Source organism: Engystomops pustulosus, chromosome 3, assembly GCF_040894005.1.
Source record: "Engystomops pustulosus chromosome 3, aEngPut4.maternal, whole genome shotgun sequence".
Taxonomy (NCBI): Eukaryota; Metazoa; Chordata; class Amphibia; order Anura; family Leptodactylidae; genus Engystomops; species Engystomops pustulosus.
The window spans coordinates 34,962,642-34,984,901 of NC_092413.1; the positions used below are offsets into that span (position 1 = coordinate 34,962,642).

Consider the following 22,260-nt stretch of genomic DNA (forward strand, 5'->3'; position numbering starts at 1 on the left):
ATTAGTGTAGCTACAGCATTCTAAAGGTATGTTTGCTTCATAATGCATGAAATCAAATGGTAGGTTTCCTTTAATGATGGCCTCCACCTTTAGTAGTTGTCAGTTGTCAGGCTTATGTTTGTGATTATTGCATAACTGTAACTGGTAACTAGTATACAGTGCAGAGGTCCACTATGAGAAAAGCTACTCACCAAGAAGACTCAGTGCAGGCCACTCGGCACTGTACAGAAGTTACAGCTTTGACCTCTTCTCTGTTCTTTCCCTGACACTTACTGTTGTGATGAAATACTCGTATTGTGGCTCCAGAGAGTCTCGCTCCAAGAATCAGAGAAGTGTGGTTTAATTCATCACTAAGGTTAAGACAGCCCTGTAAACACATTTATCAAAAAAAGATGAGTTTAAGTCATTATCCAAATAAAGATACTGACCGAATAAATCTAGGAACAATCCACTATTTATGGCTACGAAACATTTCATGATCTACAATTTGTATCTCATGTTTAGTATTTTGCTGGATATGCCACATATTTCATGTGTTTCATTATCTTTACAATATAATAAATCATTTTCACAATAATATCATGACCATCACAAATCACAATGTTTAAAACCTAGTAATAGGTTTGCAATATTTTTAAAATTTCAATCATGGTCGATCACTTCCTACCCCATTGAGAAAAGTCAACACAATAATAGCTTTTTTTTCCCTATAAAAAGAATATACAGACAGTCCCCGGGTTATGTACAAGATAAGTTCTATAGGTTTGTTCTTAAGTTGAATTTGTATGTAAGTCAGAACTGTATATTTTAAAATTGTAGATCCAGACAAATTGTTTTTGGTCTCTGTGATGATTGGATTTTAAACATTTTGGGTTGTCCTAAGAACCAGGATTAACAATAAATCTTAATTGCAGACACCTGTGATATCTGTTATAGCTGTTTATTGTAGCCTGGGGGTTAAAGTTCAGTAAATGACCAATTACCAGAGGTCTGTTTGTAACTAGTGGTCATCTGTAAATCGGGTGTTCTTAAGTAGGGGACCGCCTGTATATAATATATAAAATATTTAAATTTGCTATAATATATATAATATATTTAAAATAATAAAAAAGAATATATATTTGGTATCATTGAGGGTTATTTATCATTAGTTTTCCTGGGCTTTTTGGCAAAAAAAAACTTGCATTGATGTCTTTTGGGACTTTGCCCTGCTTAATAGTCGCCCAGACTCTTCATTAACCTGGTGTAAACATAGAACTACTGCTAGTGCAACACTGTGCAAAGCCACATTCATGATTTGAAAACTTTTCAAAAAGTCCCATAAAAAGTGTCATAGTTACTCCATTCCCCTGGTGGTGTGTGTGCTGGGACTTTTTATGCATTGTGAGACTTTTTTTTGGGACTTTTTGGAAAAACAATTATGTAGAAATCTGTACGCTACTAATGATATATATATGGTAGTAGATGATGAGTGTCACAACCTTTCCAACTAGAGCTGGGATGCTTGTAGAATTTGTGGCAAAACCCATACTGCAGACCATCGCTGCTTCTACTTTAAGGAACTCTGCAACCAAATTTTCTAGCTCTTGGAGTTTATCCATTTGCCCTGAAGAAAAGAACAAAACAGCATCTAAATCACACACATAAAGATACATCTTTCTCAAGGGGGTTTCTGGTTTAATCATATTAATAACAGATTCATTCAATATCATACTGGTGGGGGTACAACAACCTGCACCAGCCAATGATCTGATGTTCTTTGCGGCTGATAAAGAGAAAAAAAACAGAAAACAAACAGTTCCAGTCCCTGTGTTGTGGCAGAACTGAGTTACTGCAGCTTAGCTCCTATTCGAAAGAGAGTGAGATGATCCGCATTAACTCGGTCTGACCACTACACATAGAATGGAGCTCTCTGCTTTATGATATACAATAGAAAAATTATCGATTCCAAAAACCACACTAATGTAAAAAGCACAAAGTACAAAGTAAAAGTCCACAAACACTTCTCCCAGTCCAGAATTGAATAAAAATATTTCCTCTGCTTCAACGTTGTTCCACAAAGTAGCAAATAAAAACAGATGGGGAAAAAACAGTATGGACTCCAATTCAGGATTTTCGAGTAGAGATATCCTCCTATTGTACACCCATTTCCTCAGAAAAGGACGCCACTTATTGACCATATTCGTCCGGCTCACAGGATAATCCTGGTCCTGGCAAAAAGATCTTCCTCGGCAACCACACTGCTCCCGTCATATAGTTCTGGCTGCTGCTTGGTCACTTAGTTCCTCCAATGGTAAATAAGAGTGCACTAGCGCAAGAGAGGTTTTTTTTTAGCACCAATAATAAAACTTCTTTTATTAATACTATATGCACAAAAGTTATTGATAAAAAGGGGTCTGATGGGGTCCCATGTACCTCTGTCGAACTCCTCTTCAGACTAATGGAGCAGACGGCTGCGCATGACCCTTCTGCTCCATTAATCTCTATATAGTTGAAGGAAATTGCAGATCTCCGATCTCCATCAGCTCCATAGAGATTAATGGAACAGAACGGTCATGCGCGGCCATCTGCTCCATTAGTCTGACAGAGCAACGAGGGGTCTGATAGACTCCTCGTTTTCATGATCTGTGGGGATCTCAGCACTGAGACCCCCCACTGATCAGCAAGTTAGGCCTTATTCTGCCCTGACAGCTTTTTCTGGGGCTTCCACACAGGAAGCACATCTCACTATATGCAAGAAACACAGGAACTGCTCACGTAACCACAGGTGGCACCAACCTACGGTCATGTGAGCAGTCCCCTTGTTCCTTGCATATAGCAGGTTGTGTTTCCTGTGTGGAAGCCCCGGAAGAAGCCGTCAGGCAGTAGCCGAATTTGCATTTTAATTTTCTTAAAGGCCTTTTTATTCATGAGTATAATAATAAAAGAAGTTTTATTATTGGTGCCAGAAATCTCTCCTGCACTAGTGCACTCTTATTTACCGTTGGAGGAACTAAGTGACCAAGCAGCAGCCGGAACTAAGACGGGAGCAGTGTGGTTGCCGAGGAAGATCTTTTTGCCAGGACCAGGATTATCCTGTGAGCCGGACAAATATGGTCAATAAGTGGCGTCCTTTTCTGAGGAAATGGGTGTACAATAGAAGGATATCTCTACTCGAAAATTCTGAAAGGTACTGCTTTTTTTCTCCATCTGTTTTTATTTGCAACTTCGTGAAAGAACTTTGAAGCAGCGGAAATATTTTCATTCAATTCTGCTTTATGGTCTAATCTTATTGCATCAGCTACTGAGAACAGTTTATCGAAAGTATATTGGAAAATTGTATAACTTTTCATTATTCAACCAATAACATTTATTTGCTGGAATGGGAACACCCTTTAAGACTTTGTGTGAAGATACTGTGAAGAGCTGCAGAATACTTCTGCAATCCTCTGTGTTTTCCCCCCCTAAAAAACGGGTCTTATATTATTTTTTGCTCTGTGAAATGGGTTAAGGATTATTGAGTCATGTGATTAAATTCTGGAACATCATCATAACTCTCCAAACCCTGAATTCCATTGTGAATTTCTTGTGATTATTGCCTTTAAAATTATTGGTGCCAATTTCTCACGTCTAGCCATAGCAGCTTTTGTCCATATAGCTGCTTGTAGCAAATCGCATCTGTTAGCTCCTCCTTCTCTGCAGCTCCATCCTCCCCCTTTTCTATGCTGCCTTCACCTGCAAGGCTTTAGTGGAGCACTTTTCCAACAGCTATATCTATTGTACCATGGCACAGGGAAACACAGTTCTTCTGTCATTTTAAAGAGGAGCCCCACCCCCTTTTAAACTGAATAAGGATTCTAAGGATATCCTGAGATAATGTTACAGTAGGATATCTGTAACATTAACAAGGATTTTGGATTAGTGCTTACATTTTAACCAGACTCTGAAAAGGCTGAACAATCAATATAGTACTTCAGCTTCTTTCTACTTACCCATTTCATGTCTAGTACTGCACACCCCAGCACCATATCTCTTCAATACATTCATCACTGTGCTCAAGGATTCATCATTATTTTCAGCAAATCCAAGATAGTTGTATGACCCCATATTTATCACATCCTTAATGACTTTTCCGGTGTGCCTATTATCAAGCCAAACCAATGATTAGTGATAGATGTTCTGCAATGCAACAGGCACAAGAAGATTGTCACTCTGCCTAATCACCTTCATCTCAGAAGATCGTTATCTGACTTTAAGACCTAAGTATTTCAGTGAGGGTGTCAAGATATTTAATGAAAATCTCCCAGCTTTTATTTCACATTTCAAAACTTGTCACGGTCTTAGCACATCTCCGGCAGTGGCCACTAACAACATTTTCAGCAGTGGCCTCCTCTCACTAACAACATATTCAGCATTGACCTCCTCTCACTAACGACATGTCCTGCTGTGACCTCCCTTCATTAATAACATGTCCATCAGCGGCTTCCATCACTAATACCATGTCCAGCAGCGGCCTCCCCTCAATAATAACATGTCCAGCAGTGGCCTCCCATCACTAATAACATGTCCAGCAGTGGCCTCCCATCACTAATAACAAGTCCTAGGAGTGGCCTCGCCTCACTAATAACATGTTCCAGCAGTGGCCTTCCCTCAATAATAATATCTCCAGCAGCGGCCTCTCCTCAATAATAACATGTCCAGCAGTGGCCTCCCATTACTAATAACATTTCCTGCAATGGCCTCCCCTCACTAATAACATGTCCAGCAGTGACCTCCCCTCACTAACGACATGTCCAGCAGCAGTCTCCCCTCACTAATAACATGTCCCGCAGCGGCCTCCTTTTACTAATAACATGTCCAGCAGCGGCTTCCTTTCACTAATAACATGTCCAGCAGCATCCTCTCTTCACTAATAACATGTCCAGCAGCATCCTCCCTTCACTAATAACATGTCCAGCAGCGGCCTCCCTTCACTAATAACATGTCCAGCAGTTGCCTACCTTCACTAATAGAATGTCCAGTATGTCTGCATCCATGATTTTTGGGGGGGAAGTGGAAGGCATGTGCTCTGTTCTCATTGTTGTTGGGGCACCGCCCCCCCCCAACAACTATGGATACATATACTGTATATTATATATATATGTCTGTTTCCATGTTTCCTGTTGGGGAAGCAGAGTGGGGTTGCGTGTGTCACAATATATAGATTGTCTCCCCGATACCCAAGCCTAAGTGGAGCACAGGCACATGGGTTTTGTTTACTTCCCTCTGATGCCATAGACAAGTGTGTCTAACCTGAGGCTGAGACAAAAAAAGGTATGCTGCCACTAATACTACCACTGCACTGCCCAGGAATGGGGTGGAATTGTGGGAATTTTTTGACCCATAAGAAGTGCCCCCCCCTTTTTGGCCAAACCTAAGCACTTTGTCGATGCTGCCTAGGCAGAAATATGGCCCCCTGTCTTTAGCAATGGTAAAACTGCCTCTCCTCTAGGTGTAGACGATGCCCTCTGTCTATGGTAATGGTAGGACCCCCCTCTTCTAGGTGTACAGGATTCCCATTGTCTATGGTGATGGTAGAACCGCCTCTCCTCTAGGTGTAGAGGATGCCCCATGTCTATGGTGATGGTAGAACCGCCTCTCCTCTAGGTGTACAGGATTCCCCTTGTCTATGGTGATGGTAGAACCGCCTCTCCTCTAGGTGTACAGGATTCCCCTTGTCTATGGTGATGGTAGAACCGCCTCTCCTCTAGGTGTACAGGATTCCCCCTGTCTATGGTGATGGTAGAACCGCCTCTCCTCTAGGTGTAGAGGATGCCCCCTGTCTATGGTGATGGTAGAACTGCCTCTCCTCTAGGTGTAGAGGATGCCCTCTGTCTATGGTGATGGCAGAACCGCCTCTCCTCCAGGCATAGAGGATGCCCCCTGTCTATGGCGATGGTAGAACCTCCTCTCCTCTAGGTGTAGAGGATGCCTCCTGTCTATGGTGATGAAAGAACTGCCTCTCCTCTAGGTGAATACGATGCCCCCTTTTCCTGGCCACAGGCCTACAAATAAAAATATCTTTGGAAACATTCCTGTACCGTCCATTCATAAATTTGTACATTGTAATGAGATCTACCCTTAGGCTCAATAAGTTTTGTAACTGATATTTGGCTAAAGTCAAGAAGTGGAATTAATGGGTTTGACATAACCCTGTAATTTTAATCTGCCTACATGAGGACAAACTGGCTTTCTTCCAGACCCTGTTGTTAAGAGGGAAAAAATAATAGTGAAATATGAGAAGAGAGGTCACAACTTTCTCCTACAGGGTATGAGAAAAGCAACCAGAATGTAATGTAACCTATTGCTTCAGAAAATGTAAAACTGATCACCTGTAAGTCCAATTGTAGTCATCCGTTACTCGTTCCATGAGGTCAAACTGAGGTCCTGGGACACTGCATATAGGTCGATTGAAAGTATCACGGATTCGCATGTAAATATTTCTTGTGTAGAAATTTTCAAAGTCTTGGTAAAGAGGCACAAAATCCTTTAAAACACAATATTATAATTTTGAATATATTTCTCAGACAATAGATTTTTTTATGTCAAATACAAAGTCCTATGGAGCATTAGGTAAGTTTTTCACAAATAGAATACAGTCCAATTTAGAGAAGGGTTTTAGAGAGCAGGAACTGAGCTGAGAAGATTGTACATATTGGGGCAAATTTACTTACACGATCCATTCGTGATCCAGTGGCGCGTTCTCTGCGCTGGATTCGGGTCCGGACGGGATTTATTAAGGCAGTTCCTCCGACGTCCACCAGGTGGCGCTGCTGCGCTGAAAAGCATCGGAACGCGCTCAAGTTCACCGGCTTATTCTTAGTGAAGGTAAGTCCAAGCTCTGCAACACATTTTTTGTTTTAAATGCGGCGGTTTTTCCGAATCCGTGGGGTTTTCGTTCGGCCACGCCCCCCATTTCCGTCGCATGCATGCCAGCGCCGATGCGCCACAATCCGATCGCATGCGCCAAAATCCCGGGGCAATTCAGGGGAAATCGGCGCAAATCGGAAATATTCGGGGAAACACGTCGGGAAAACGCGAATCGGGCCCTTGGTAAATGACCCCCCATTGGCTCACATTTACTTACCCTGTCGGGAGGAGATGCCGAAAGTGCATTGTCGCTTCCCCGATCAAGTCCGCCGGAGTTCACCATCTTCCTCCTGGTGTATGTAAGTGCATGGCTTGCAACACAATTTTTAAATTAAATTCTGCGGTTTGTCCGAATCCGTCAGATCGTTCGACGACCCGCCCCCAGATTTATGTTGCGTGAAAGCCGGCACAATTTCGCCAAAATCCGATAGAGCGCGCTGTATTGCCTGTCAAAAATAAGGTGGACCTAGCGTCCTACTTACTGCGCTCACTAATATACTAATTAGGAAGGAACTACGGTCAATACAAACTTAATCTTAAACAGTAATATGTTTATTTGCTGAATAACAGGTTAACAATTATTGCTTATATACTGAGTACATATTAATTAGAAAGTAAGCATCAATACATTACCGGATATTGTAGCATCACTTATCCTGACGGGGGACCTCGACAGGGCAAGGAAAATTCCGGATCAACATCACAGACCGAAGTGCGTCCACTCGAGAGTCTGGAAAAGTCCCTGCCCCCTGTCAGGATCCCCTTGCTTTTATATCATTTCATAAACAAAGGCACTATCTATTTCAGATACTGCCGCATCATCATTTTGTAACATGAAATGAACAAAGGTATTATTCCGTACTAGATACTGTCACATCATCATTTTGTAACATGAAATGAACAAAGGTATTATTCCGTACTAGATACTGTCACATCATCATTTTGTAACATATGTATCAATGATCACGCGCTGGTATGTGCAGAAGACTTGTTATTGTCCTGTGCAGCGCGTGATTCTCGCTTTTAACACTGCGTGGTCACATCATGGATGAGACAAAGGACAAGGTTTTACTCCATTTTGTAAAGTCCTTATTAGAAACTTAATAGGCCACATTGTCACATTCTAATTGATGTAATTATCATTCACACTCCAAATGCTTCACATTTGTATCACAATCGGTCCTTGACAATGTAGACTATTTAGCGTTTCTGTAGTTGACCATAACAACTCGTGGTCTGGTAAACAATTTATAAGCCATATAGCAATTCCAGATAATGTAATTACAATAATAGCAATTACAATCACAGGATGTATCAACCAATTTAACATCCTCTCTGCAGATGGAGAATATCCCATGGAAATGTCCCACCAGTGATGTGATGTAGCTTCTTGGATGGAAGAACCCATCTTAACTATTTTATCAGCTACTATAGTTGTTGTGACAGTATGGTATTGCACACTCTTATTCAATTGTTGAATCAATTGTTGTCCAAACTCTGAATGTTGGATTAGTTGTTTTAACTTAGTCAAATTCAAATCCCATGACTGCACTTCTAGAGTAAGTGGAGTCCATTTTATATCTTTGGATATGATGTGATAATGAATTAACAAGAAAGTTTCATTATTCCAAACTAACACAGATACATTTTTCATGCATCCTTCAAAGGGCGTTTCCATTCTTGGAATAACAGGAACATTAGTGACCACACATATTTTTTGAGGGGCTACTTCAACTAATAACTGATAGGTTAATGGCAATATAGTAAATTTACATACATTAATAGAACCCTGTAACAAGCATGATTCATAAGTCTTGGATTGTAATCCACAAAGCTGTCCCTCTAATGTGTCATCGCAAAAAGATAAATCATGAGTATAATTCTGTGAATCTATGTAGGTCCCCTGGAACTCTGGCATCCAATAGTGCTGAGATCCTGGGGGCCCCAACAGTATAAACATTACTACAGATTTACACATAGTTTTTACCTTGGTTACATTGTATACATTGATTATACCATATATATATATATATATATATATATATATATATATATACAATTTTTGGAGCATCAATCTTGAGCCAGGATTGACTCGGTATGGCAGTTTTAAACACTTCTCGCCACACTGCTTCACTCCCAGTCATCAACTTAGTTTGTATAGCATCATGCTGTTGTATATAGTATACTACTTGCATAGTACATAGAGTGAAATTCAAAACTGTGCCAGTATTAACCTCTAAACCCTCTAAAATATTATCAGTTCTATTAACAGTCCTTGATAGAAAAGTGTCCACATCAATGGCTTATCGCCAAGGGTGCCATATGGTAGGCATCCATTGTCACCGTAGAGTCAATGCATCTTGAATTCCTTTTCCAGCTTGGCTTAGCTTGTTGGCTATAGTCTCAATATCAAATCCATTGAGAGTACCGGTTACTGCACCGTATCCTCCCAGTAAAATATCATACCAAGCTCTTCTTTTTCTTTTCTGGTTACATTCAGGTAGAGGAAGAAATGTCACTGTAGTCATTATAACAGTTTTTTTTTGTTTTGTTTTGGTCCCACTTTGGCACAAGTAGAGGGTATTCTTTTAATATGTCCTGGATCTACTTTTGTTATTAGGACTAGCCGCTTATCACTCAATGGCACATGGCTAATTTGCTAGTTGTTCACAACATTTTAATTGTACTTTAGAATCAATGATTGTATTCAAATTGTCCTGGTACATCAAATACCAAGGCCTAAAAAGGTTGCTGGAGGATTCCGGTGGTCCTCTCCAACCTTGTCCTTGTTCAAAAGATATATCAGCAACCAAACATGTTTTCTTTGCAAAACAGGTGAAATTATCCTAGGTTCGATTAGTAGGATTTCCTTTCCAGCTCCATCCTAGTGTGGTGATGTTAGTCTTTTCCAATAAGGCACCAGGCGTTCAGGTTTTACTTCCGGCCAAATACCCGCCTCCAAGGATTCCAATAGTTAGGTACATCTAAGGGAAAGAAACACAAACATTATATTTCCTCATTCTCTCAAGTAACATTTTTCCTGTGGAACATATTCCCATTTTTCTACTCCAGGTCTCATGATCAACAAGGTTCTAGCTTTCCCCACTGCTATCACTTGGGAGAGGGCGGTCCTTGGTTATTTAGAACCCATATTTTAGCTCCAAAATTGGTAGCATCAGAAGAGCCAAAACTTTTATCTCCCCTTATGTTAACTTCTAATGGGACAGACCCTTCTTTTGGAGTAGCATTATTGATGGGAATAAGCAATAACTGGGCAATTGTTTGGTTTTTCTCTGTACCCAAGTTGATCATCTCACCCTGATAATCTTCATCAATTACGCCTCCCAACACTATACATCCTTTCAGAGCTAAACTAGATCTTGTGACTATTTGCTCATAGTGAACTTTTGTAATTTTACATCCTAAACAAGTGGCTATTTCCTTAACCTTACCTGAGGAGATAAGATTTACCTCCATTGAGCTGAGATCCAAACCTGCCGACAGTGGTGTAGCTCGAATGGGTGTAACTGCATTCTCCTGAATTTTCTTATACAGCAGTGAATCTACTATATTATTAACTTTTACAGTGATATTAGGGGTCAACATCCTTATTAAAGGAGTCATTGAATCAGTAATGGGCCTATTATTTAAAATCCGTAGAGCCTCACTAAGGTGATCCCTCCATTGCCCATATGCACTGTCTGACGGGTTTAGCTTCTTTAGGGTGCTTTTAAGCAACCCATTCATCCTTTCCACTAACACTGCTGCTTGAGGATAGTAAGGCATATGATATACCCAGTGGATGTTGTTGTCTTGTGTATACTTTTTGACTTATTTTCCAGTAAAATGTGACCCATTGTCTGATTGCATCTGCAACGGGACTCTGGGAATACTGGGTAACAGTTTCCAAAGTTCTCAGTGTACTCCATTGAGTGGCAGATTTACAAGGAAATCCTACCCTCAATCCTGAGTATGTATCCACTGCCGTACACAAATATCTGCATCCCCTGCTTTCTGGCAGAGGGCCAATGAAATAAATTTGTCAAATTTGAGCTGGTAGTTGTCCTCGACCTATGTGTCCCATTACTGTGTGGGGAACTTCTCTTTTCTGGGTATGTTGACATATTGGGCAATTCTGGATGGTATCTTTAATTATGTCAAGTGTTAGAGGAATTCCTCTATCTTGGGTCCACCTGTAAGTAGCTTTTTTTTTTTTTTCAAGTGTCCACTTTTGTTGTGTACCCTGAAGCCATGATTGCTTTTCTTTCTGGAAGAAGTGTCTGCTGTTCTGATCGCTGCTTGTTTATCTGCTTTGGAATTAAACAAACGTTCAAGTGAATCAGTTGGTACATGAGCATCAACATGAAAAACAGTAGTAGGGGTGTATTCAAGAATTTATTTGTATCCCCCGGAAATTTGATACTGTTTCAGGGCAACTAGTTTAGAAGCCGGGAGAATATGTATTGGGGGCATTTATACCTTCCCTTCCAATAACGGACATGCTTAATTTTCCGTTTTTCTTACCCCAAATGCAAATTTTCCTTCTTTCAAATGTAGTGTTATCCCTTTAAGAATATCAATGTCAATAATGTATTCTGGTATCGGGACCACCAAAACGGGGTAGTTTCTAATGGGCAAGTTGCCTATTTTAAGGGCCACTTTGGTTTGTACCCCTGTAATCACCTTACCACCTAATCCTGCTATTTGTACTTTAGGACCTTTAAATTTGTAGGGATTTCCACATATTAAAGTAGCCTCCGTCCCCGTATCAAAGCTGGGACTCTTTGAACATTACCCCCGTTCCAGTGGATGCTAAGATTAACATAGGGGTGATCATCTCTTTTTATAAACACAGGGGTTTGGCTGGCTACTCATGCTGTTTCATTATCTGATCCTAAATCAGTGATTAATTACTTTTTCTCCATTTCTTGTGTTACCTTGGTTGCAACCGCGGCCGCCAGTTCCTCCCAAGGATACACAGCTTGATAATCTGTCCAAGAAATTTCCTATGGCTTAAGAAGGTCCTTCTTTTAGGGGCTCTCCTGTGCTAGCCTTTTTTACTGATAATACTTTTTGTTTATACATTCTCTATAATTCCTGAGTTTCCTTCCCATCGATATGTTCCTTTTTCACCCCAGCTTTCAGCAGAGCTTGGAACATATCTTTCCTCAAGACCCTACTAGAATCCCCTTCTTGTTTTTTCCTCCAATCTGAGTTATAAGGTTTACTGTTCCCCGAGTGTTTGGGGGCTGCAGGCTCTTTCGAATCTCTCATATCTTGCAACTTTCTCATTCTGGCCAACACTGTGCTAATAGCTTCTCCAGTCATTGCTACCGTAAGGGTTAAAATGACTGCTTTATATGCTGGAGGTGTGACTATTTCTTATGCTGGCTGTGAGAGGGTAGTTCAGAAAATCATCTTCCATCCCTAATACAGATAAGGCGCTACGCATTGCCTCCTCTTTTAGTCTCTCAAGACCATCCCTTATAGTATACCAGGGTTTCTCATTCAACGGCAAATCTAACTCTGCCGGATACCTGTTCTGGAAACAGTGAGCCAGAATTAAAAGTAAATTCTGCACCCTTATTCCGGTATCCACAAAGTAGGTCTTAAAAGAACACTGTGTAATAGGGTCTCTGGATAGAGTGATAAACTTTCCCACATCTCCCTCATCCAGCATTACTCCCGTTCCTCCATATTCACTTACTCTGACCAACCACTGTATCTCACTTTCTCCTGTTCTCTCTAATCTTTTTCCGATACGTTTGGCTAACACACTCGGGGAAGGGGGGGGGGTCTATTACAGGGTCTGGGGGGTCCTCCCATTCTGAATTAGAGGAAGAATCCCACACATCCCCATCCCACTTATCTGGATTCCAATCTATTGAGGCTTCTGCAATAATTTTGTGCACCTTGTTTTTGTTAACTTTGCCCTTTCTTTTCCTGTATTTATTCTGGGCTATTTTTACAGCAGTATTTTCTGCAATGCTCTGATAATGCTGTAGTTTATCATTCAGAAGGCAGGTATTACACTCCAACACCACCTTCTTCCCTCCCAACTCAGTTTCTGCTCTAACTGAGACTCTTTCCTATGAAGTTGTTGATTGCGCTCATGCATACTCTGTAGGCACTTGTCAATATCCAACAATGTCTGCCTAAAGCAACTGCATCACCTGACTTAACAGGGACCTCCTCTAGTATGTGTACTAGATGAAAGGCTTACTACATCACCTGTCCTAACAGGGACCTCCTCTAGTATGTGTACTAGATGAAAGGCTTACTACATCACCTGTCCTAACAGGGACCTCCTCTAGTATGTGTACTAGATGAAGGGGTTACTGCATCACCTGACCTAACAGGGACCTCTTCTAGCGTTTTCACTAGATCTACGGGTTCACAAGTTTTGAGCTTACTTTCCCAAGGTTCTGCTAACCCTGATGTTCCTAATTCCTGTGCTAAGATAGAATAGGGTGCCTCAGACCAGCCGGGCACTTCTATTCCTTCTGGGGCTTGATTTTTACGTCTCCTGAACATTTTTCGGATCTTGGCTTCGTGCCAAAAAGATCGAGAATTTTGGCAAAACGCCAATTGGTCAAATTTTGCACAGGAGTTCCCTATCCCCTTTGCAACCACCCTATAATGTCAGAATGTTTGCAAGGGTCTTGGTTTCCAAATTAACTTCAGTTTCCTGTATATGCTGCGTTATCCGTGAGCCCACTCCACTCGCTCCTTCAACCCCACCTATCCTTCACCTCTGCCGACCCGTGCAATAGGGCTGCATTCAACAGAAGTTCCAGACAGTAAGTGAGATATCCAGCCTGGGCCTGTTCTCACGGACCGTTAACACAGCGTTTTATACAGGATCCTGCCTTGACTACGCCAATTAATGTATTGCCTGTCAAAAATAAGGTGGACCTAGCGTCCTACTTACTGCGCTCACTAATATACTAATTAGGAAGGAACTACGGTCAATACAAACTTAATCTTAAACAGTAATATGTTTATTTGCTGAATAACAGGTTAACAATTATTGCTTATATACTGAGTACATATTAATTAGAAAGTAAGCATCAATACATTACCGGATATTGTAGCATCACTTATCCTGACGGGGGACCTCGACAGGGCAAGGAAAATTCCGGATCAACATCACAGACCGAAGTGCGTCCACTCGAGAGTCTGGAAAAGTCCCTGCCCCCTGTCAGGATCCCCTTGCTTTTATATCATTTCATAAACAAAGGCACTATCTATTTCAGATACTGCCGCATCATCATTTTGTAACATGAAATGAACAAAGGTATTATTCCGTACTAGATACTGTCACATCATCATTTTGTAACATGAAATGAACAAAGGTATTATTCCGTACTAGATACTGTCACATCATCATTTTGTAACATATGTATCAATGATCACGCGCTGGTATGTGCAGAAGACTTGTTATTGTCCTGTGCAGCGCGTGATTCTCGCTTTTAACACTGCGTGGTCACATCATGGATGAGACAAAGGACAAGGTTTTACTCCATTTTGTAAAGTCCTTATTAGAAACTTAATAGGCCACATTGTCACATTCTAATTGATGTAATTATCATTCACACTCCAAATGCTTCACATTTGTATCACACGCGCAAATCCGAAATCGTTGGAATATCTGACGATATTCGGACCCTTAGTAAATGAGCCCCATTGGGGCACATTTACTAAACCGGTTTGAGGAGCTCCCTGAAAGTGCATTGTCTGACAATAATGCACTGTGCCGCGATTCACTAAGATCGTGCGCCCGATGTGCATGTGTCACTTCCCCGCTCAGGTCCAACAAAGTTCACCATCTTCTTTCTGGTGCATGTAAGTGCATTGGATGCGTGACAATTTGAAAGTTAAATTCCGCGCTCAGTCGGATTGTCTGACAGCACACCCCCTAAATTGTGTTGCATTACATCCAGTGCAGCTGCGCCAAAAAGCAATCGCGTGCGACACAATCCCAGTGCAGACACCTGTTAAATTTAATAGAGACTTGATAACTTAAACAAAGAGTTTAAAATTTCAGAGGAGCCACTGACCAGGCAAACCTGTTAAATACCTGTCCAAGCTGTGCAATGCCCGAAAAAGACAGTCCACCAAAAGTGCGATCCGCGACCCTTAGTAAATGAGCCCCATTGTCCTATCTGCAGGCAGTATGTTATAGAGCAGGAGGAGCTGAGTTGAGCGGATTGTACATAGTGTCCTATCTGCAGCAGCATGTTATAGAGCATGTGCTGAGCTGAAGGGATTGTACATAGTGTCCTATGTGAAGCCAGCATGTTATAGAGCAGGAGCTGAGCTGAAGGCAGTGTACCTAGTGTTGTATCTGCAGGCAGCATGTTATAGAGCAGGGAATGCTGGGCAGTCTGTACAAACTTCTTATATACCTGTGCATGCCATTTTAGCCATGAAGAAGGTGAACAGTCACACAAAAATGCGTTGAAAAGCCCTTAGTAAATGTGCTCCATAGTGCCAGATCTGAAGGCAGCATGTTCTATAGGAGAAGGACCTAAGCCGATTGTATATCGAGTTATATTTTCAGGTAGAATGTTATAGAGCAGGAAGAGATTAGCAGATTGTACACGGTATACTATTTGTAGACAGCATGTTATAGAGCAGCTGATATTGAGCAGATTGTACATAGTGTCCTATCTGCTGGCAAAATGTTCCAGATCAGGAGGAACACTTTTGTGGGAAAAGATTTAGTATAATGTTATCCACTTATATCTGTGTGAGTGATGGCATTGGATTATTCAAGGTAGAAGATTATAAAGACCAATAATCTCTAGATTAACCTTACACCTTAATATGGGGTGGTGCTTGGATTTCGGCATCCATGCCTAGAAGCACACATCCAAACAAGTTTCTACAGAGAGGTGTGACTCATGGTCCGAAGTCACAGACAGAGACAGTGGTTCCTGAGACGTATCCCCCTCCCAAGTGTCCCTACCTTCTTGCCTCAATCTACCCTAGGCAGTGAGTAATAACTAGGAGATGTTCCCTCCCTGCACCATAATGCAAAATATAAAGATGAAGACAAAACAAACAGAAGAATAGTCCCCAGAGCCGGATCACAACAAAGACGGCAACCATAGTACAGAATTTCAAGGCAGAAGGAAAATCAAAAAATTAGTAAAGTAACATTTCAAAGTTTGGTTCATCTTTACTTGTATCCATTGTGTTATGCATAAAATATTCTTACTTTTTGTTCTTCCCTTTCTTCAGCCATATGACATTGTTCTAATCGCCACCTTCTCATGAAATCACGCAAGTAACCGAATAAGATTAATATTCCATAACCAAGGTAGGTAAGCACAGGTATGTACAGGGGGGCTTCCTCGAAGGACTCCTTGTATTCTCTCTTGCATAGGCTTCCATTGGCTGTTCCATTCTGCTAATGTAGAACAAAAATTGTGCATATCATACACTGAATTTAATAAGGGGACATAGAAGAATAAATCCAATGTATAATTCATGATAAGTAATAATTTATGTATCTTGACTGTAATACCAAATGGCATACACTTTGAAGTAAAAAATCATTAGGAACCTATAGAGATTTAAATGCTCTTGTGTTTTTTGTTTTGTTTTTAGGTTTGCCTTTGATTTAATATTCTATGACTGATACGGACAACACATTGGTGGGAGATCTATCACAAGTATCTGAGATAAAACTGTTCTAGTTGCCCATGGACAGCAATCAGAGCTCAGCTTTACATTTATAAACAGCTGTGGGAAAATGAAAGCTGAGCTCTGATTGGCAACTAGAACAGATTTGCTCTTAGACACTTCAGATAAATATCCCTCATTATGTCTATGTATTCTATGTATGATGTCCATAGAATAAGTGATCATACACAAACTAATTATAATTACACTGAAAATAATTTCTCTGACACAAGTATACATATCATTTACATTTCACTCTGGTCCCAGAGGCCTCCATGAGTGTTAGAAAAGTAATGTGACTGCAGTTGTTGAACTGCTTTGTGGTATTTCTAGTGAAAAATAAAACATCACAGTGCACATGCAGTACATACAAACCAGTCATTGGAAAACTCTGGCATTTGAGCAACAGACATATGGGGGCACAACGATTCGGAGCTGTCGCGATTTACTAAGATCGTGTGTCCAATTTCCTGCATGTGTCGCTTCCCTGCTGAGCTCCGCCGGAGTTCACCTTCTTCTTCTCGGTGCATGTAAGTGCTGATCTTGCGACATAATTTTTTTTTTTAATTCAGCGGTTTGTCTGAATCAGTCGGGTTGTCCGACGTCCACGCCGCCCAACTTGAGTCGTATGCAAGACGGCGCCAGACAATCCTAGTGCGGGTGCACCAACAAAATCATGGCCGTTTCCCTGCAGAGTGACCGAAACGGCCGTCACTTTGTTGGTGTACCCACACTAGTGTCACGGGTGCTCCCGCAATCCAGGTTGCGGATCGCGGGTACACCCGTGCTCCGCTGCCTGCCGGTCCCCGTCTTCCTGCCCTCACTTACCTCTCCTGGCTCCTGTCTGTGCTCCGGCTCCCGGCGTGTAGGCCGCACGCCTCCTTGCCTGCAGTTGCGCACTCTCACCACTAGGGGGCGTGCGCGCGGACTTCTCAAGCCTTAAAGGGCCAGCTTCCTCCTGATTGGCTCCTGCTAATCCGGCTCTCCCTTATAATACGGCACCTCCCTTCACTCCCTGCCGGATCTTCCCTCCTAGGATCTCCTATGGTTTCCATGCTAGGCTTCCCTAAACCATTCCTGTGGAAGAGAAAGCCCATTAGCGTTTCCAGACTCTTTCCTGTGTTTCCTGTGTGTCTCCAGCATTCCCATACACTCCTGGTGTGTCCTGTCTTCCAGCGTTTCCAGATGCCTCCGTGTCTCCTGTCTCCAGAGTTCCAAAACGCTCCTGGTGTTCCTGTCTCCAGTCCAGTGGTCTCCAGTCCGTGCCAGTGTCACCAGTGTTCCTCTGTGTTGCTGCTGTCATCCCAGGCCTGGACTGTTTCCTGCACATCCCTGTACCTTGGCTGCCACCGCGAGCCGCACACCATCTCCCGCGGTGGTCCAGAGGGTCCACTGGTCCACAGACTCCTCCCTCCGGACTCTTCCCATTGAGACTTTTAATTCCGTTGTCTGCGTGACCCGTTACAACTAGTATTGTCCACTCAATGCAAATACAGTTTCGACTTACATACAAATTTAATTTAAGAACAAACCCACAGAACCTATCTTGTATGTATCCCAGGGACTGCCTGTACTGTTATACATCTCAGAGCTCAGGAGGAAAAATATATATATTTTGTTTAAATTAACAAAACGAGATAAAAACTTTTACAAAAAAACTGTGTTTTAGAGGACTATAAGGGTTATATACCAATTTCGATGATAATTCGGACATTAGTTTCGGATTAATATGATACAGACCCGAATCGAATATTATGAAAAATTCAACAAAGCTTTTACAAATGAAATCTTAGATGATTCGCTCATCTCTGCTAGTCTTCATCAGAAAGCTATCCTTATCAGTTCATGAAACAAATACAGCGCAGCTGCAGCCCAGTGACAGCCAAAGGTTTATACAAGGCTGTTAGCTATGATTGCATTATCTTCATGAATACCTTCAGAGCTTAGAGAAATTACTTGCGTAAATCAGCAGAAAGGTTCCTGTAAGCAAAGGACTTTATTAACTACCAAATACCTATACAGATGCACAGAGAGGGCCTGAAATCTCCTGTTTGAATAAGGTGGGATATTTCACTTGCATGTCTCTTTGCCCTAGCAGTAGCAATGTGGAAGTGGGCGTTATGTGCTCAATAGGATGTACAATGGAGATCAAAATCAGAGAACAATCAGTCACCGATTAGTAGGAAGTGCACAGGCCTTTGCTTTGAATGACTGAAGTTCATCTGTGGCCACAGGACACTAGTCTCTTACACTGCTCTGGTGTGATTTTGGTTTACTCTTCTCCCAGTCTTTTCCACAGTTCTGTGACTGTTGTGGATTTCTTGGTCATTGCTTTGTCACCAAGGATTTTTCCAGAGGTTATCTATTGTGTTTAGATCTGGACTGGAATTGCTGGCTGATTGAGTGAAGAATGTGAGGAAGGAACCACTTGTTGTTGACAAAGGTTCAGATGCACACTTTGATTCACATTCATACATGTAGCTGTATGAGAGGTCCAACTCTTGCTGCAGAAAACATTCCCCAAACCATGACACTTCCTCCACCACCTTACACTGACTTCCTAACAGACTTTGGGTTTAGTCTTTCCCCACTATGAACATAATGGGGCAGATTTATCAAGGGTCGGAATATTTCTAGTTGCCCATGGCAGCCAATCACAGTTCATGAGCACTGGTAAAATGAAAGCTGAGCTGTGATTGGTTGCCATGGGCAACTGGAAATATTCTGACTTTCATACACTTGATAAATCTGCCCCAATGTTTCTCATCAGATTCAAATAAATTAAACTTGCTTTCGTCACTAAAATGAACTGCTGACCACTTCTCCTTTGTCCACACAACATGCTCCTCAGCAAAGGTGAGACTAGACTTTTTTATTCTTTCTGCTAATGAGAGAGGTTTGAGAACTGAAGAGTGGTCTGTCAGTCCTCGCGCTCTTAAATGTTGTGACACTGTAAGACAAGACAATATCCTAACTCTGTTCGGTGCTGAACTAGCTATAACTTTGTTCTCTAATTTGCATCTCCAGTGTCCATCAGATTTCTGTCTAGGGAAGGGGTAGCTCCATATGGATTATGGGCCAAGGGGATAATTATCGTAAAATAAGCAGGGTCATCTTGCAAAGGATCTGATAGTTCTGGGTAAGTCAATACTTGCCAGGTTTGCTACATTTACTGTACTGGTAGTGTTTTATCCAGAGTTAAGTTCAGTCAAACATATATTCCTATTTATAATAAAAGGGGTTGTACCATCTTATGTGATCGGTGGCAGTCCAGCAGCGGGGAGCCTTTACTGATCATGAGAATGGGACCTACAGCAATGTGGAAAATGGAGCTCTTGTTCTCACTTATGGGTGGAGCAGCAGGATAAGCCTGCATCCTGACACTCCATCCAATTCAAAAGGGAAAGATTAGTCATTACGGAGCACTGAACTCTGTGTTAAACACTGACCTCTAGCAGGTACTGCTCTTCTTTATGCTTTCTATGCCCTTATTTTTAAGAAAAAATGGTTATGCAAATGAGCTTGAGAGGCTTCAGGCTCTGTTAACATTTGCATAACTTTGAAAGTCTTTGAAGAAACAGGGCATAAGAAGCTAAAGAAGAGCAGATCCTGACAGAGGGGCACACACCAGTATGTCAGTGTGCTTGGTTACAACCTTCAATCCTGGTGGCATTCTTCCAGACTCAAATAGAGTTAAAGTTCTGGGACATACCTCCCACTGGGCCCCCCCCGCAGCATCTGAAAGCCAGGTGCCGGTGATGGCCCTGTATAATAGAACGCATGATGGTTAGTGCAAGATGAGGCTTTAGAGGTCAATTAAGTTGATTTCAAGCCAAGCAGCCAGATGTACATTTACACTACACTCCTTATCCCCCAGTATATTTCATGAACCGCTTGCATCTGCTTACTACAAGTCATGTATTGTCATCAGGTTTTTTTTTGCTTTGTGAGCCAAAACCAGGTGTTGAGACTACGCAGAGATAAGAAATAATGGAAAGATTGGCACCCGTTCTTTGGTTTTAACCACTCCCGGTTTTGGCTCACATCAACAGTTGTAAAAATGGTGTTGATATAGAGTTGTAAATTGGCTCTTAGATGACTGGTAGGAGGAAGATGAATACAGAGTTATCATTGTTCTAGCCCAAGATGATAAAAAAACTGAACCTGACAGCAGAAATTGACCTAATAAACCACTACTGGTATGTGAACCTCCCTCAAGCTTTTTTAATGTCCCAGCATTGTGGCATCATGCCAAAAATCAACTTTGTAGTGAAATGTAATTGGTTGTATACAGTCATGGATAGAGAGTTGTGCTCTGAAGTCAACATCAACATCGTGCAGCAGTCTTCAGGACTTTTTGTGCTGATGATCATGCTAGGCAAAAAATGAGCAAAAACTGAAAGGTGCATCGCAAGACTTTGTGACAGAAGTCCCATGCTCTGTTCTTTCAGCACCAGGAAGCAGAGACTCAGGAACTGATATTGTATTCTGGATAGTCGCCGGTCACACAATACATACAATCAATAGGGTGTCTATATTTTCTACAAAGCATCCAGCAGGATATCTCCTTTTCTCTCTTTCCCCAGGAATCAGGGGCGACTTCACAGGTGTCACACACAAGCAGCTGCTTACCACAGGACAACGAATGCTCTTGCTAACTTGAAGCTCTTGAACTTCCCTGCCTCTTAGCTTTGCATACCCCTGATTTCTGTCAGTCTTTCTGGTACTTCCGTTGGTCCCCTCGTTGCTCGTTACTTCCGAGATGAGCGGAGCAGACGACGGTGCATGTCCGTTCTGCTCCATTCATCCCTATGCAGCTGATGGAGATTGGCGAAGAGTTCTATATACAATACCCGTGAAGTAGAAGATCTCGTCGGAATCGGCGCTGCGACGTCCAATTGCCACAAGCAGACTGGAAGTAGACTATTTCTATTTTATTCGGCTCCGGAGCCGAAACGCGTAGTGATTCAATAAGATAGAAATAGTCGAGATCTTCTACTTCACGTGTATAGTATACTCCGTTGGTCCATCTTCCTGGGAGAACGGACCAAACAGAATCTCTGTTCTGTGGTCTATCCTGCCTTACACGAGCGGAAAGCCTCCCCCGAGAGGACACACTCGGACCCAGCATTTCTTCCGAAGATTTCTACAGGAAGCTTCATTGTTTTTTTCTGTACATGACCCTCACTTCGTCATAACAACTCAAGAGGAAACACTAGGGCACATTTACTTACTCATCCCGTTGGCGCTGCCGGTCCGAAATGTCCGACGAGGATTCGGAGCTACTGCAATTCACTTACAGCGTGCACCCGATTTCTTGAATGTGTCGCTTCCCCGCTCAGGTCTGCCGGAGTTCACCTTCTTCCGATGCATGGAAGTGCTGATCTTGCGACACAATTAGAATTTTAAATTCTGCGGTTTGTCTGAATCAGTTGGGTTGTCCGACAGCCACACCCCCCGATTTGTGTTGCATGAGAGCCGGCGCTGATGCGCCAAAATCTTGTCGCGTGCGCCAAACACTCCTGGGCATTTCAAGGCAAATAGGAAATCTTCAGGAAACCCGACGGAAATGCATCGGACAGACCCTTAGTAAATGTGCCCCAATGTCTCCAGTATAAACAAACGCAAAACACATGGTCGCAGGACCATGACTAAGTAGTAAAGGCGAAACTCTTAGGTCTA

General features: G+C 42.0%; 1 protein-coding gene and 1 long non-coding RNA gene across 3 annotated transcripts in view; both read right to left on the minus strand.

Moving 5' to 3' along the window:
- Window positions 1-22,260, minus strand: part of LOC140121168 (serine palmitoyltransferase 3-like) — a 51,810-nt gene that overhangs the window by 16,038 nt on the left and 13,512 nt on the right. The window contains exons 2-6 of one of the 2 annotated variants that reach the window (XM_072140453.1): window positions 16,112-16,300; window positions 6,351-6,505; window positions 3,972-4,120; window positions 1,482-1,606; window positions 274-367 (exon numbers count right to left, since the gene is read on the minus strand). In XM_072140453.1, coding sequence (XP_071996554.1) covers window positions 274-367; window positions 1,482-1,606; window positions 3,972-4,120; window positions 6,351-6,505; window positions 16,112-16,300 — 712 coding nt within the window. Of the gene's footprint in view, window positions 1-273; window positions 368-1,481; window positions 1,607-3,971; window positions 4,121-6,350; window positions 6,506-16,111; window positions 16,304-22,260 lie in introns of both variants that reach the window. The other variant, XM_072140452.1, reaches the window with a different exon arrangement.
- On the minus strand, window positions 7,419-16,102 carry LOC140121169 (uncharacterized). Its single transcript, XR_011854038.1, has 2 exons — window positions 10,341-16,102; window positions 7,419-9,872 (listed from the first exon to the last, which is right to left on the minus strand). It is a non-coding gene; the product is annotated as an uncharacterized lncRNA (long non-coding RNA).